General features: G+C 43.9%; 1 protein-coding gene across 1 annotated transcript; it reads left to right on the forward strand.

Moving 5' to 3' along the window:
• The first annotated feature begins 10,574 nt into the window (after window positions 1-10,574).
• On the forward strand, window positions 10,575-15,993 carry slc35g2a (solute carrier family 35 member G2a). Its single transcript, XM_023262517.3, has 2 exons — window positions 10,575-10,908; window positions 14,411-15,993. The coding sequence occupies exon 2, from the start codon at window positions 14,438-14,440 to the stop codon at window positions 15,797-15,799; it is 1,362 nt and encodes a 453-aa protein (XP_023118285.1). The 5' UTR covers window positions 10,575-10,908; window positions 14,411-14,437; the 3' UTR covers window positions 15,800-15,993.
• Window positions 15,994-17,228: the final 1,235 nt, after the last annotated feature.

Genomic DNA, 17,228 nt, shown 5'->3' on the forward strand with positions numbered 1-17,228 from the left:
TGGGCCTAAGATGCTAGATTTTGAATGCACTATTGCCTGGCTGAGAACTGTGCTGTAATGGGTTTCAGCTGGGTGCATTTCATTTACTTTTTTCAGATAAATGTGAGAGAATTTGACAATTTTGAGGTTTAGTAGTTTCCAATTAGACAAATGTACAGTTTAAGTAAGAGTTAATTAATTATAAATGGTTCACAGACACCCCACAACATTTTTTTGTATTGTCTTTGGTGCCATTGTTATTATTGTGAATGTTAATATTGTGGTGTTGTAATTTACTGAGTGCCCCTGAACGCCTCACAGAGTTTGTAGTGGAGCTAGACCGGAGACGCAGCAGATTCTCTGCAGCGGAGGCACGGGCCAGAAGGAGAGGCTAATTTTGATCATTGTTGGCCAAATAAAGACTTTGATGCAATTCACCCCGTTTTGCTCTCTGTGCCTCGGAGCAGCTGCAACATCTTGGCGAGCCAGCCAGGAGATCGGGTAAAAAGTGACTTTTAATGAGCGAGAGAAAAAGTTTTTCAGTTAGCCTGTTAGCAACGTTAGCGGCTAACGGTAGCTCTCGCGCCGGAGGATACCCCTTCTCCTACAACAAACCTGGAACCGGACTATCAAATAAAACAACTTGTGAGTACAAAAATGGATTTGGAAGAACTGAGGGACCAAGTTACTACTGCCCTGTGCCGCCAGAACAAGGATCGGCCTTGTGGAGGTCAGTTTTCTGTTGAAATGTAATACTGATGAAGAGACAGAAGAATCACTGAAGAAAGCTAACCGTCGTGAGCTAATGAAAGTGATTGAGCACAAACTGGATGAAGTGGAGGAAAGTTATAAGCCTGAAGACACTGTCCAGTATGTGAGGGATCTTTTATCAGCTTTGGGTTCAACGGTGACAGGACCAAAAGGCGATGCTAGTGAGGGGCGCGACTTTTCCCGCTCTTCAGAAAAATGTGAGGAGCTGCAGCAGGAGATCAGAGCGCTAGAGGAGAAGCTCAAAATGGCGGGCGCAGCGGTCCCGACCCAAAGCTCTCAGCTTGGGAGCGTCCCTGAAGTGAGTATTCGTAGAGAGTTTCGCATCAGTGGGCAAATAGGTGAAGGCGGGCAGCGTGATAAACTGTCTTACACTAACCTGCTCCACCAAACGGAAAGCGGACTCCGCAAAGGCCACAGTGAGTCAGAAGTGATTGAGGCAGTGATTAGAGCCATCAGTCCTGGACTCAAACTCAGAGACATGCTTGAACTAAAAACTGATTTGACTCTAACCCAGCTAAGGACAATATTGAAAGGACATTACAGAGAAGATGATACATCAGACTTGTATCAAAAGCTGATCAACATTTCTCAGGATCACAAAGAGTCCCCACAAGATTTTCTCTTCAGGGCTATTGAGCTTAAAGATAGGCTGCTGTATGCTTCAAAGGGAAAAGAAACGGAGCACTACGGAGCAGACCTGATCAAGAGGAAATTTTTGAGGTCAGTTGGTACAGGACTTTTGAATGACAACATCAAGTTTCAGCTGAAACCACTTCTCGACACACCGGATGTGACTGATGAAGCTTTAATAGAGAGACTAAATGAAGCGGCCAATCTTGAGACAGAAAGGCTGAACAAGTTAAAGCGGAACAACAATAAAACTACAAAGATAAATGAACTGCAGACACCAGATGAGCCTCGCAGCAACCCACAAACCACCACAGCTTCAGCCCCAGCCAAAGAGAACACAAAGACTGCTCGGGCTCCCCCAGAAGTACATGCCCTTGTATCAGAACTTAAAGCTGAGGTGGCCGAAGTGAAGCAGATGGTTCTCGCTTCTCTGAATGCAAGCAAGTCCCAGCCACCAAAGAAGCTTCCAGAGGACGCCCGCGCCCGGAGGAGGAGAGGCTGCAGGACCTGCCAGAACAACGGTGAGGGAGACAGCTGCACCCACTGCTTCAAGTGTGGCCAGTCGGGTCACATCTCCAGAGGATGCCGTGCTTCACGTCTGCTGCAGGGAAACGACGGAGGGCCACTGCCACGGGACCAGCAGTGACCCAACCGCCTCATCAGGAGTCCCGCCACTGCTGCAACTGTCGACAGGAGGAGCAACGCGACGCCCCGCTCTACACATGTGTAGGATGCTCATCCGCCAGCTACTGTTCCAAAACATGTCAGACACATCACTGGCAGGAACACAAACACACATGTAAAGCAGTGAGGGTGGTTGAACAATATTTGGGTGAGACAAAAGAACAAAAGTGGTCCTCACACATAGGAAATGTTGACATGATGGTAAACAAGCAAGGGAAAAAACTTATCAAACTTATTGGTAGACGCAAAATGGTTAGGTGCACTTTTGATAAAGTACCAGTTACAGCACTGTGGGATACAGGTGCACAGGCTACTGTAATAAATGACAAATGGAGAGCTGAGCACTTACCGCACACAACTCTTAGGGGTATAGAAGAACTCTTAGGACCAGAACCTTTAAATGGGTTAGCTGCCAATCACACAGAGATACCTTTTATGGGGTGGGTCCCAGTAGAGTTTAGTCTCGTAGGTGCAGATGCTTCTTTCTCCAGCCTCCCAGTGCCTGTCCTAGTCTCTAGTGACCCAAATGTGGCTCAAGACCCTATCATAGGATTTAACGTGATAGAGGAAATCCTTAATGAGCAAATGAAACAAGGGGGTACTGAAAACGGTGACTGTGCTGCTAGCATTGTGAGTAATGCTTTTGACATTGATGCTGTTTCTGCTAAGACTTTTATCCAGTTGATGCACACCAACCAAACGGTAGACCTTGAGACTCATGTTAAAACAGGACGAGGTAAAGTTGCTCTGGGTCCAGGTGAAGTTGCCACTCTTCGCTGCCGCACCCGTGTTTCTGCAGAGGAGGACACTGCAATGCTGTTTTGCCCAAGTGAAACCCAAGGGTTACCCGAAGGACTTCATATCCAAGAGGTACTGTTTAAAGCAAAAAGGGGCAACTCTACCACAGTTCCTGTGTCAGTCACAAATACCACGGGCCATAGTATCACTTTAGGTCCACGTGTTATTTTGGGACATATTGAGGGGGTTAAAGCAATATATCCAGCCGCCCTCCAACCAGTTAAAACTGAACAAATTGAGAAAGTAACAACGGATGCAGACGTTAAAGTCTCATCACCTCCAAAAAGTGACTCTAACGAGGCATGGGATCCCCCTGTTGCCTTAGATCATTTAACTAGAGAACAACAAAGAGCAGTAAGAGAAATGTTAAAGGAGGAGTGTAAAGCTTTTTCTAAAGATGATAGTGATGTAGGCTGTATTCCCTCCCTCCAAATGCACATTACTCTTCAAGACCAGACACCAGTTCAAAAGACTTACATCAGTGTACCCAAACCTTTACACCAGGAAGTCAAAGCATATTTGCAGGACTTAATCAACAGAGGGTGGGTTACAAAATCAAAATCGCCTTATTCTTCTCCTATAGTGTGTGTTAGGAAGAAGTCAGGTGAACTCAGACTTTGTGTGGACTATCGTGAACTAAACCGTAAATCTGTGCCTGATAGACATCCTATTCCTAGGATACAAGACATGCTTGATAGCCTTACTGGTAGCTCTTGGTTTACAGTACTGGACCAGGGGAAGGCTTATCATCAGGGGTTTTTAGACGAAGAAAGCCAGCCTCTCACAGCATTCATTACACCCTGGGGTTTATACCAGTGGGTCAGGATCCCATTCGGACTAAGTTCCGCCCCAGCTGAGTTTCAAAGAAGCATGGAGGAGTGTCTGTGGGGTTTACGTGATGACATTTGCTTACCTTACCTTGATGACAATTTGGTCCACAGTAAGTCATTTCAGGACCATATTGAACATGTCAGGGCCGTGTTGCAAAGGTATCAAAAACATGGTGTAAAATTGACTGCTAAAAAGTGTGAACTGTTCAAGCCTAATGTGAGATTTTTAGGCAGGATTGTATCAAAAGAGGGTCACAGTATGGATCCAGCAGAGGTCGCTCCTGTACTGGCACTGAAAGAGAAACAGCCTAGCACAGTGGGTGAAGTGAGGCAAATACTGGGCTTCCTATCATACTACAGGTCTTACATACAAGATTTTTCACGTATAGCCAAGCCCTTGTATGAACTTCTTGCTGGTCCATCTGTTCAAGACTCACAGGATGCAAAGACATTGAAAAAGACTAAAAAAGGGAAAAACAAGCAGAACCGAGGACAGCTACCCTCGTCTGCCCCTGTCAAATGGACTGAGACTCATCAACAAGTTTTGTCGTACCTGGTTGATAAACTGTCTAATCCGCCTGTCCTAGGTTATCCAGATCTGAACCAACCTTTTGTGTTACATACTGACGCTTCTCAGGCAGGATTAGGAGCTGTACTTTATCAGCGTAGCAATGGTAAGCTAAGAGTGATAGCTTATGGGTCTAGAACCTTAACACCACCTGAGAAAAACTACCATATGCATGCAGGAAAATTGGAGTTCTTAGCACTTAAGTGGTCTATTTGTGAGCGGTTCAGGGATTATTTGTTTCATGCACCATCTTTTGTGGTTTATACAGATAATAATCCACTCACTTATGTCTTAACTACTGCAAAGCTAAATGCATCAGGTCAACGTTGGGTGGCAGAGTTAGCAGATTTTAACTTTTCTATAAAGTACAGGCCAGGGAAAACAAATGCAGACGCAGATGGGTTATCCAGGATGCCCATGGACTTTGAGGACTATATGAGACACTGTACACATTCAGTCAGTCAGGATGCTGTAACAGCTACACAGCAGAGCATCCTGGTGCAGCAAACGGAGCAGACGCCAATGTTTAGTGTGGTTTCATTTGATGCTCTTCAGCAACAGGCAGGAGCAGAGAGACTTTTGGACACTATTCAGCCTTTACCCAGAGAGGAGATCTGTGCAGCTCAGCAACAAGACCCTGTAATCGGTAAAATGTACAGTTATGTGAAACAAAACAGAAAACCTGCTGCACATGAGATTCAAAACGAGAGCTCAGAGTTCAAGGCACTTGCCAGGGAGTGGAGTAAACTGTGTATCAGGGAGGATGGGACTTTGTTCAGAAAAACGCAACACAAAGAGCAACTGGTTCTTCCTGCTGTGTACCACCCCCTTGTCTTAAATGAACTACACAAGCAGATGGGTCATTTGGGCTCAGAAAGGACAATAAACTTAACTCGAGACCGTTTCTATTGGCCGAAAATGCAAAGGGACATTGAGCACTTTGTCATGAATGTTTGTGAGTGTTTGAAAAAAAGAAAACCAAACAGACAAGCACGTGCCCCCATGCAGAGCATTGAAACTACTCATCCATTTCAGATTGTGTCGATTGACTTTCTGCATCTTGAACAATGCAAAGGCGGTTGCGAGTATATTCTTGTAGTCATGGACCACTATACTCGCTTTGCTCAAGCATATGCTACAACTAACAAAGCAGCGAAGACTGTAGCAGAAAGACTGTTTAATGACTTCTGCCTTAGGTTTGGCTTCCCGGAGAAACTGCATCACGACTTGGGGAGAGAGTTTGAAAACAAACTGTTGCATCATTTGAAAGACCTGTCAGGTATTAAAGGGTCACACACAACTCCTTATCACCCGCAAGGAAACGGGCAAACAGAACGGTTTAACAGGACTCTTCTCTCTATGCTAAGGACACTAACAGAAGAACAGAAAACAGACTGGAAAAGCCACCTTCCCAAAGTCATACATGCATATAACTGTACTGTTAATGAGTCTACGGGCTACTCTCCATTCTTCTTGCTGTTTGGTAGGCTACCACGGCTTCCTGTGGATCTTCTGTTTGGTATTGAACAGCAGGACAGCCCAGGCCCTTATCAGGACTATGTTGACAAATGGAGGCAAAGGATGACAGAAGCCTACAACATCGCCACCCGAAATGCAGGCAAATCGTCACAGCGAGGTAAAACACAGTACGACAAGAAAGTGTATGGGCCACCATTGAAAATCGGCAGTCGTGTCCTGGTGAGAAATGTGACTGAGAAGGGAGGTCCTGGCAAAATCCGCTCCTACTGGGAAGACAACATTTATGTCATCAAAAACCAGAAGGGTGAGGACAGTCCCGTGTTCGAGTTGGTGCCAGAAAACGGCCAAGGCAGGACAAGAGTTATGCACAGGAACATGTTATTGCCTTGTGATTTTCTCCCAGTCTCAGCAGACACAAACAAGACTGGAGATAAAACAAAAACAAAGAAAAGACTTTTAAACAAAAATGACAAAACCCGGATGAGACAAGCGCAGCAGGTGGAAAGTGAGGAGGAGTCAGATGAAGATTTATCAGATGCTGTTTTTACATGGACTGTTCCTGAGCCTCACGAGACACCTGCACTGGACCCCACTGCGACAGAGTTCATTCCACTGCTGGACAGGGATGAGCTTCTACAAAATGAGACTTTTCAAATCGCTGATGATGATCAGGAGGACCCCATCCCAGCTCAACTGCCAGAAGAGGACGCTGAGGAGACTGAGGATGCGAGAGATGTGGACAGTGGTTCAGATTCTGAATCTTTGGAAGAAACACAGCAGATGAGTACTTATCCAAAGCGAGACAGAAAGAAACCACAAACTCTGACTTATAATACTTTGGGTCAACCAAGTTTTACTGAGCGAGCCGTTGCAACTAAAGGTTTAAGTGTTCATGGTTACTGGCGACCTTGGTAAACAAAAAGACTGTTGACATGTTAAGACTGAAGTATTCATGTTATAAGACTGTTGAAACTCTTCACACTTTATCCTCCAGGTATATGAGTTAAAAAAAAAAAAAAAAAAAAAAAAAATGTACTCATGGATTGATGGCCGATTTATGGTTTAAGACTGTGGTACTTGGGTAATTGTTTTTCTTGGTGAATGAAATGGGAAAAAGATGCAATACCCTTATGTAAAGTAATGGTCAAATGGTTTGGTTATGTTTACACATGTATTGGACTTGTAATAACATCTGAGCAAGCGTCAGGGGGTATACACAGCTGCAGTGCACGGTAGTCTGAGTTACTCATAACGGGTAGTGACCTAAAATACTGTCCATTCCATACTATTTGGTTCATTATAATAGAAACTTGAGCAGGTACATTTAAGTGTCGGGACGACATCTCTTAAGTGGGGGAGAGTGTGAGAGAATTTGACAATTTTGAGGTTTAGTAGTTTCCAATTAGACAAATGTACAGTTTAAGTAAGAGTTAATTAATTATAAATGGTTCACAGACACCCCACAACATTTTTTTGTATTGTCTTTGGTGCCATTGTTATTATTGTGAATGTTAATATTGTGGTGTTGTAATTTACTGAGTGCCCCTGAACGCCTCACAGAGTTTGTAGTGGAGCTAGACCGGAGACGCAGCAGATTCTCTGCAGCGGAGGCACGGGCCAGAAGGAGAGGCTAATTTTGATCATTGTTGGCCAAATAAAGACTTTGATGCAATTCACCCCGTTTTGCTCTCTGTGCCTCGGAGCAGCTGCAACATAAACCTCATTTTTAAAGAGAAACCCCAAAGCCCTAAAGGTTAAGCACAATTACACATACATTTCTTATTCACGTAGAACTGAAAAACAAATCAGACTATAAATGTTTTGTATATGAACTAGGATCAAATGAACATGTAATGTCCCTGCGACAACCATACAGAAAATATGCTGTTCTCCTCAAGTATATGAAGCATTTTAACGTCAGCAAGGTGTTGCTTTGTGTTTTATGTCCTACAGTTCTACTGTTTCGTTCAGTCGTCTTGCTCTTGCCAGCTGAATTTTCATAATTACCGAATCTTCACTTACCGATTGGCCAGAACTATGACTCCAACAGTCAATATTCTATAGCAGATGATGCATTTGTTACTTGCAGCTATCAAACAGCAGTACTGACAGTAATACACACCATTGCATGCCCTCATTGCAAAGGAAATTTACTATGTGTAGGAACTGGTTGGAAAGGAAACATGACCATCCTCAACGACACAAAACAAGTTAAACAAGCAGCATAGAGACCCAGTAACTTAAGGAGTACGTCATATTTTGGCTGCATTATTGCCATAATTCAAATATCCTTAGTAAACATGGAGAGGTGTCTTTTCCTTTTTTCTTTTACTCATGTACCTGCTGTATTTGATCTTGTTATTGACCACTGCGCATCTCCCAGAGTCTCAGAGGACGACTCAGTCTCCCTCTCAGCAAATAACAGCAGCCAGAGGCTTCTTATTAAACCATAGAATGGGCCAACCTAACAACAGTGAACTCAGCTACATTTGGCAAAGGTTAATGCCGCTCGAAGCGTAGCCCAGCACATGAGTGTTGCAGCAGTGAAATGTCAACGCAATTACTGTCAGGTTGCAGGAAGATGAAAGTATGAGAGGTGGTGCTGTGTTTGTGAGTCAAAGTGGGGAGGGCAGGGAGGGACTGTCCTGTATTCCTTCAGAATGTGTATGCTTTTCTAACATTTTATTTGAAAAAGGATCCATACTGCTGCAAGACTGTAAGGTACTAAATGAACAAACTTGGGCCTCTAAAAGACACTGCAGAGAAACTTTTAAACACATTAGGTCTCCTTAACCTTATCTAGCTAATTAAAGTTGTAATTTAAGGAATAAATTACAGCCTTCTAACAACAAGTCAGTAAATGCTAACACAATTGAACCTCGTAAAAATTCTCAGCTTCCACTTTACCAAATTTGATACAACAGAAATGAAACACAACAAATATTAGGCCCATTTTAGTCATATTAGTATTAGGTGGCTTCTTTAATAAATGTGCAACTCTCAGCAACCTTTGAAAAACTAATACATCCAGGTCCTGTCAGTGGGACCCCTAACCCAGATAACATGACTTAAAAGTGCAAACATATATGGAAAGAAACCCATCTTTAACTGTTGACATACTATTCCAAACCCAATTAATATGCTGCTAAAAACATCTCAGCTTTTCTGTGAGGACTTTCCAAGATTTTGTAATCTGGCTGCAGGGAATTGCTCCAATCACAGCCAGAGAAGGATCAGTGAGTGTGACACTGATGCAACTCAGCTCAGCGTTCCAGTTCATTTGAAAGTCGTTGGAAAGGGTTAAAGCTGCCGCTCTGTGCAGACTGGTTTATTTACACCATACTTCTAAATCAGTTTCTATATGGACTTCACTTCATTAGGTTGAAACAAGAAACTGCTTTTAAGCACTAGAGTCTAAAATATCACTATATGCTGCATAATTAGGACGCCCCTTAATCAAAATGAAAAACAGATGGCCAGGTTTTTAGTTACTGGATTTCTTTTCAATTATCAGTTTTTCTCTGTACATATCACACAAAGCAGTAATCTGGAAGCAAATTCTTGCCTTTCTGATACAAATGTCTATCTTCTTATGCATATACTCACTTTTGAAGTTGAATCTGGGAAATGCTGCAGTTTGCAGACCCCTGAGGAAGATAGCATGGAAGTGAAAAGTGAACACAACTCCTGCCGCAAACACACAATTAAATGGGTCTTTCTTCAAATGTTTTGCACCATTACTTTTATTAAGAATTTAAAACGGTGGGAGTCAGACACTTTCTCTAATTCTAAGATTAGATTTAAAACTCTAGTTTTTAATAAAACTTGTAATTGGGGCTCTTAGTTAAACTGCTGTGGGCCTTGACTGCTGAAGGGCTTCCCATGATGCACTGAACACCTCTACTCTACTCTTTTTCTCTCTATATAAATTTATGTTTCCATTTCATACAACTAACTGTGTGTCTTTTTTCTCCTGTAATTTGTTTTTTGCCAATTGATTAGATTTTGGCAGTGATGAGGCTTAAAGTCTGGATCTACACATTTTTTAAAGATTTCAGCCATTGGAAGTTAAACTAATGACTGAGCAGCCTTGGGGGAGTACTGCGCTCTCTGAGTGTTTTCAGGTTTCAGATTTATGTGTTATTAGTCTATTTCTATGTACTATCCTGTATTCTTTTGGCTTTACCCTCACCCCACCCGGTTGAGGCAGATGCCTCCCCTCCCTGAGCCTGGTCCTGCAGATTTTTTTAAAGAGGAATTTTTTCTTCCTACTGCCACAAAAACAGGACGTTTTGTCCTGGATTATGTAGAGATGACTTATGCTCGGGATTAAATCTAGATGAACAGAACTGAATTCAATTGAAAATTGAAAAACATAGACTCATCAGGCCTTAATTGACTTGTCAAGCAGCCAAAGAATTGCCATTAGGAACTGTGAGCTGCATAATGACAGCTCCAGAGTGGACAGAACCTCTAATTCTTAAATCTGTAAGTTTCTGACTGAAGATTTGAAAATTAGGCTAATTTATATCTACAGAAAGCTCATAGTTTCCACTGTTAAAAGGTGATTTTGCATCTATAAGTCTTTTGATTGCCGATTATTGGTTAAATTTTGACTTTTGGAGCCCAAACTCTTGCACACGTCACGTTTATTTATTTATTTATTTTCTAAAAGAGGAAAGAGCACACAAACATTTGAAAAAAAATCTCTTTTTGTCTCTTTCCCTTTCTCATACTCACTGGGTGACAGATCACACAGTGATCAGGGGTACAGTGGAACTCACGCATGCTCAGATGCTCAGACGTTATGATTAGTTCTCCCCCTCCTCTCTCTCTTTCTCTCTCTTTCTGTCTCTCTGATCAAGCTGAGGAGGAGCATCTGTATCAGTGTTCAGAGTGATGGACGGGCAGCAGGTTGCCATAAAACACGCATCTTCACCCCGCAGAGCGAAGTGAGGTGACCGCAGGCTGAGGCGCGCCGCGGCGCCCTTTGAGGAGGATCCCGACTGCCGCAGGAAGAAGCAGAGGAGAGGCAGAGGAGAGGAGAGGAGAGGAAGGAGGGAGGAAGATCAGATGAACAAATGGCCAAGAATAGATGATGGAGCGCTGAAAAATGACTGAGGTTGACCGCGAGTGAAGTGCAGTCCGCTGGTTTTTGCGGGAAAGCAGGTGAGTGTAGGAGGAGGGAGGTGTGTTTTTTGAAGGTAGGTGTGGGTTATAAATAGCTCCTGATGGGGAATTGATTATAGCACATAACGCACAAACACACAATTATAGCAGCTCGCTAATTAGCACCGCGTCCGAGGAGTCGAGGGTCCATTGATTGTGCCAATCCGCGAGCGCACGCCGAGTGTGTGTGTGAGCGAGAGCGCGCTTCGCTCCCCATTCAAGAATTCGTCATGGGTCACAGGTCGTGCTGTCATTGTAGGAATATGACACGCACGCACGCACGCACGCACGCACACACACACACACACACACACACACACACACACACACACACACACACGACGTGTGGTGCATGCATAGGGAAAAAAAAAATCACGGTGTGCCAGGAGCGGGAATCGAACCAGCGCCCTTGAGGTGACGTGACAACAACCAGGGTTGGAGCGTTTCAAGCTGTAAAACAACTATTTCATTCAATCTAAATGCGGCAACACAGGCAGCTCAACATTTCTGTTTTTGCACTGTGATTGTGCGTGTGTTATGTGTGTATGTGTGTGTGTGTATTTTCAACCCTCTGGCGTCACCGGGGCGCATCACCGAGGAACCCAGATAACCTTGAGAATATCATCTCACATACAGACGTCTGCTCACTTAGATTTACATCATAATACATCATAGCATTCGATAACTTCACACATATTTTCACTTCTATAATAACATATTGTGCAATGTATTAGCCCCAGTCAGTCATATTTTAAGTATATAAACTTTGACAGCTGCATAATGCTTTTAGACTGTTCAATTATTAACAGTGTATGAGTGCCTACACTGGCAAATTAATACTCCATATCAAAAGCTGTTGCCTTTAAAGCCATTGTAAGCCCTTAGAGGATGTTTGTCAAATAAACACAGTAGAAGATGCCTATATTCATATGTACACACCAAGAGATCTCTTTCTGTTAGAGTCCATCTCTCTAAATCCACCCTCGAGCCTCTCTGCTGCTGTAATCACACTGTGCAGGTCTGCTGTTGACTCGCAGCGGCTCACTTTTAGGGTTGTGTAAGGTGTGAAACAAGCTTTTTGAGAGTGGAAACAGCAGCACTGCAGAGGCAGGCTGCATCATCATCTACAGCAGTAATGGACTGAGAAGAGTCAGACATGGAACATCCCGATCTCTCTTTTTTTCTAGCACGTTTCCAGCTGATCAGATTTCAGCTAACCTTTAGTGAGAGTAAATGACGAGATCTTCTCAAATGTCACTTGAGCAACCTCAGGCTGTTTTACTTCATTCAGCAATATGTGAGATGTGTGTAGCGAAATCGTACAGTCACAGTTTATCATCTTATTCAGCCCGATTGCAGTTCTCATCGTTTTAAGACATCCTTCAGTTGATTTGGAGTGGAGCTGTGGGAGGAATAAGTCACTTTTAACTCACTCAGGCAGTAGAATTTCCTCAAACACCTTTTCAAAGAAAGGCATTTGTAACCAGCATTCTACTATATATTTTTCGAGGACTTGCCATTAACCAGAGAGCTAAAAACTGCACTCATACCGCGAGCATTCACGCTGTTACAATTGCCTTAACAAAGCAATTTATGCTGATATGTGAAAATACTCTATCTCTCTAGAGAGAGCAAGGGCCACACAGCCAGCCATGATTTCACACACTCCCCCTGCTTCCACCAAATCAAAAGGACTGCACCACTAATGATCTGAGAAACAGCAGAGATCTACCAAAACTACTCGCCTTTTATTCTGCCTGCTGCAGTTACATCATTCATCTACATCCTCAAACTGGTCAGGAAAAATAGAGTGAAACTGAAAGACTTAAAAAAAAAAAAACCAAAACACTATGATATGATGTACATTTGTCATGCATGTAAAAGTTGAGAGATATGGAGAGATTTTGCCACATTGTGGTTTTCATGTTTTTCTCAGGATGTATTAAGTCAATAGATGTTGGCAGTTTGGGATTTTTTGGATTTTTCCACATATGTACAGAAAAATTGTGATACACCTGAAGTTTAATTCACTGAAATAACCAAAAACATTGCCTTAGAATTAATTAGTTTTTTAATTGATTTTCCAGATTGTACTGGAGAGGAAGGAGGGAAGAAGATCATGAAATCATGACAATACAATGTATTATGAAAGTTGACTTTTGCCATGACAAAAGAATTTTATCTATGTTGCACAATCTTAGTGTTTTTCCGTATTATCTTATTTTTCCTCCGTCCAAGTTTCTTAAAAAAAGTTTCATTGCACCCGAAGGTCACATTTTGCAGCTTGAGATATTGCTTTTCTCAAGCTTTACTATACGTTACCTGTAAAAAAAAAAAAAAAAAAAAAATAATAATAATAACATACTTGGAACTTTCCCAGGATTTAGCAAAAACTGCAAATTTATCTTTAAATTGCAAACAATTATAGCTTGTGAAACATGACGCTACCACCATCTGTGTAAACAGAGCTCACAAATGACTTTTGTTTAATGGGCTGGCTGAGATTAAATGACTAAATATAGCTATAATCATTCAAGTCAAAAACCTTACACACCTAATTCATTATTCAGAAAAAAAATCTCATTAAAAAGCCTTTTATCATTTATGTAAACCTATATTTTATGAAGATAATAAAGACAAAAAAAAGAAGTATGCAATACCACTCAACTCTAGTGAAATAACTAAACAGCATGCTCCACATGCTTGTGCATGAATAAACATGATGTCATCTGAAAGTGTTCCCCATTCCCAGAGAAACCAATGAGCCACCGAGTGTTTTACAACCTGAAATGCAGCAGTGGGAGCGAGCCTCAGAACACCTGCATGGCCGAATTGTTCTGCCGCAGAGAACCATACATCAGTTATAAGTCAGCCACCCAAGGAGCATGCAGCACCTTGAAAAGAAAAGTTAAAGAGGAGGAGATGGTTAAAAGAAACGCTATGGAGGAGTAGATGAGACACGAGATTCTTGTACCTCTTTTCATGTTAAAGTCACCATATTTTGCACAAATTGACAAATTAGAGCGAGCGAGGTCACTGGAACGAGGCAGAGGGAAGGAAGAGTCATTAGAGAGCAAGATAGGAGACAAATGAGGCAGGAAGCAGTGGCTTATGTAACTGTCATTGCCAACAATCTCTAAGCCCCCATGAAGGTCGTGTTATCCAAGAAGACTGAGAGGCGCAATAAGGCCATTACGATTCTGTTTAATTCGTCTAATATGGGCTTAATGTGAAGTCTCGTCGCACAGAAGGAAAACAGTTAAAGCAGTGATTGATCACATGGGTAGAGCTTACGTACATTCCCTGGCAAACACGCAGGGCACATGGGAAGATGTGAGTCACTGTTATTATTATCTCGGATATTAAAGATATATGAGATATCAAGCAGGATCCCAGAGAGAGGCAGTGTGAGGGAGAGAGAAGAGAGAGGGTTCGCATGGGTGTATGTGTAAAACATGTACTTGATGTGGAGCTAAAAGTGTTTCCTTTTTTTTCCTCGCAGGTGTCCGTCTTCTCTCAATTTTCAAAAATGGAGTCCACTCACCTCCTAGGTGGATCTAAGAAGAGAGTAAAGATCCACCCTCACACTGTCACAGCCAAGTACGCCACACACACCCCCTACGCTCCCCAACCCGGAGTACACACTCACTTCCCCCAACCTGGAGACGACGGCTATGATGACGCTCCGTCTTTTGAGGACTTTGGCTCGTTCCTGGAGGAGACGTCAGACAGAAAACAGCTGACGGAGAGCCGGAAGTGGCCTCTGACGCTGTTTGGCTCCAAAGACAAGGACAAGGACACGTCCAACAGACCTCAAGCTGCCGGGGGAGGAGAAGGGAGCCAAGGGGGAGCCAAAGCAGCAAAAGGGTCTGGGAAGGGAGTAGGGGAACAGCTGGCCAGCTTTGGCGAGGCGTCGGTGTCTGCATCTCGGCTCACCTGGGTGGGGCTGCTCGGGGCGGCGCTGGCACATGGCTGTTTGATTGTTCTGACCCGTGTGGCCTCCGAACGCTTCAGCCTCGGCCCCCTGTTTCTGCTCTTGGTTCGGTCCATCGTACAGCTCCTGTCTGTGATTGTACCGCTGCACAGGGGGGAGAACCTTTTTGGACCAGAGGGCTATCGACTACGTCTGCTCTGTTACGGCGTCACCTACTCCCTCTCCCTTTGTTGCGCCTACGCGTCCTTAACCTTTGTCTCCCCCGGAAATGGTACAACAACCTGGCGCCTGGCGACCACCGCGCTGTCGGCAACCCTTGCCTTCCTGCTCTTGGAAGAGAGGCTGGGACTGGCTGATGGGATAACCATAGCCGCGGGGCTGTGTGGTCTGGGGCTCGTTTTACTTCCCACTGTAGACGAGAGCAATTCAGATTCACCGACTGACCCGGTTGTGTTCTGGAGGGGTGCCTTTGGATGGTCGCTTTCGGCTCTTGCGGGGTTGTGGATGGCCCTGGCGTTGGTCGGTTACCGTTCCCTGAAGGAGAGGGTGGGAGTCGGCACCGCTTTGTTTACAGTGAGCTGGACAGGCTGCCTGTTAGCTCCGGCCTCTTTGGCGCTGCTCCAGGAAGGCTGGTCCTGGCCGATGAGTGCCCCAGCCTGGGGCCTGGTCCTGGGCCTGGTTGCCTGCTCGGTCGCAGCCTTCCTGGGAATGACGCACGCCCTCACCCGACTTCACCCAGCTCTGGTCTCTGCCTCTCAGAGCTTGGAGGTGCCTATCTCCATGCTCCTGCATCTGGCGGTGCTGCCGGTGGCTCCCACTGCACCGGAGGTCGTGGGGAACGTGATGGTCGTGCTGAGCGTCGGCTGGCTGGTGGCGATGAAGCTGCTTCCCTCTCGAGGTGGCAGCCGGCGCCAGAGGGAGGAGTACGAGGAGATCCTGGACTCACCCATCAAATAGACACCTCCATCTCTTTCCCCTTAATCCGTCCTTGATGAGATTGATTCCAGTGTACATAAGAGACTGCTAAATGTTTATTGGAGCTTTAACTATTTTGTATCGTCCTCTTTGCTTTTTGGGAAAGTGCCAATATTGTGTTGTCTGTTCTGGTGACTAAGTGATGTGATATTAAAATCTCTCTGATGAACACAGTGCATTTGTGTAGCCACTTGTAATCACTACCACACCACCCTCCCTGCACCCCCTCCAAGAGTTTGAGCGAGTGTATATGCTGGCTACATTTCCCGAGAATGTAATGTCAGTCACTTTTAGCGGCCAACTGAGGTTTAGCCAAAGATTGATGCCATCTATTCGTCTGCTGGCTGCTGATGAGAGAGTGAGAAAAAAAAACAGAAGACAGGAGGCGAGGGAGAGGATATACAGTCAGAGGAAGATGAATGGAGGAAGAGCGAGAGAAGATGATGGGACTGGCATACAGATAAGAAGCAGAGGAGGAAGGAGAGTGATGGGAGACGACGAAACAGAGATGAAAGGGAAGGAGCAGAATGAAAGGAAGTCAGGACTGTCAGGGAAGCAAAGGCCTGTTTGATGGCTGGTTATTGTGCTGCGTCTGGCCAGCTGGCTGATAAAAACACAGTTACATGCGCTGAGGAAGAGTCATTATGTCTAATAACTACCTGCCAGACACATAAGCACCATATTTTTCTGGTTCTCTCCTCTTTCCTCATCATTAGCCTCCTGGTTTCCTCTTTTTGTTTTTTCTCTCTGTTAAAAATGAATGAACGGCACACGACAAAAGCACCCATTCACTGAAAATCCCCCCCACATACTGCACAGATGGAGGCTTTTAATGAAAACGAGAGCCTCCGTGTGGTTGCATGCATGCTCGGTACCATGGTGAAACAGGTGTAGTACAAAGCCAGTACACGGGAGACAACTCATCGCTCCTCTGGAGCTTGTTAGTTGTGACATTTCAAAGAAATAAAGGCCAGAAAAGACATCAGATCCTGCCTGCAGTTTTCCACCCAAGCACAGATTTATAAAGAAAGTGCATGCACACACACACACATGCACAGGAATGGGCACAAGTATACGTTTATATAGCACGGTTGTAAGCCTTTCATTGGTGAATGTTTCTGTGATGTCAGTGTGCTGGCCTAATTAAACTCACACGTGCTTAAAATGTTATTTGTCGGTACATTTTGCACAGTGGTTTAATTTAGCTGCAATTAAGGACAATCTATTTGTACTTTACTTGAGTACTTTGTTGTTCCTGTACTAGATTTTAAGATTAAACTAGTGCATTGTTTTATACTACATTTATATTATAACTTTAAGTGATGAGTTTACATTCAAAAAGTATGGCCAGTCCAAAAAGCATGGTGTTTTGTTACAGATTAAACAATTTAAATCCAAATTATTTAAAATT

This window comes from Amphiprion ocellaris, chromosome 20 (genome assembly GCF_022539595.1).
Source record: "Amphiprion ocellaris isolate individual 3 ecotype Okinawa chromosome 20, ASM2253959v1, whole genome shotgun sequence".
Lineage (NCBI taxonomy): Eukaryota > Metazoa > Chordata > Actinopteri > Pomacentridae > Amphiprion > Amphiprion ocellaris.

Excerpts from the sequence above, each read along its gene's own strand:
- slc35g2a (XM_023262517.3), top strand. The coding sequence starts at position 14,438 with ATGGAGTCCACTCACCTCCTAGGTGGATCTAAGAAGAGAGTAAAGATC.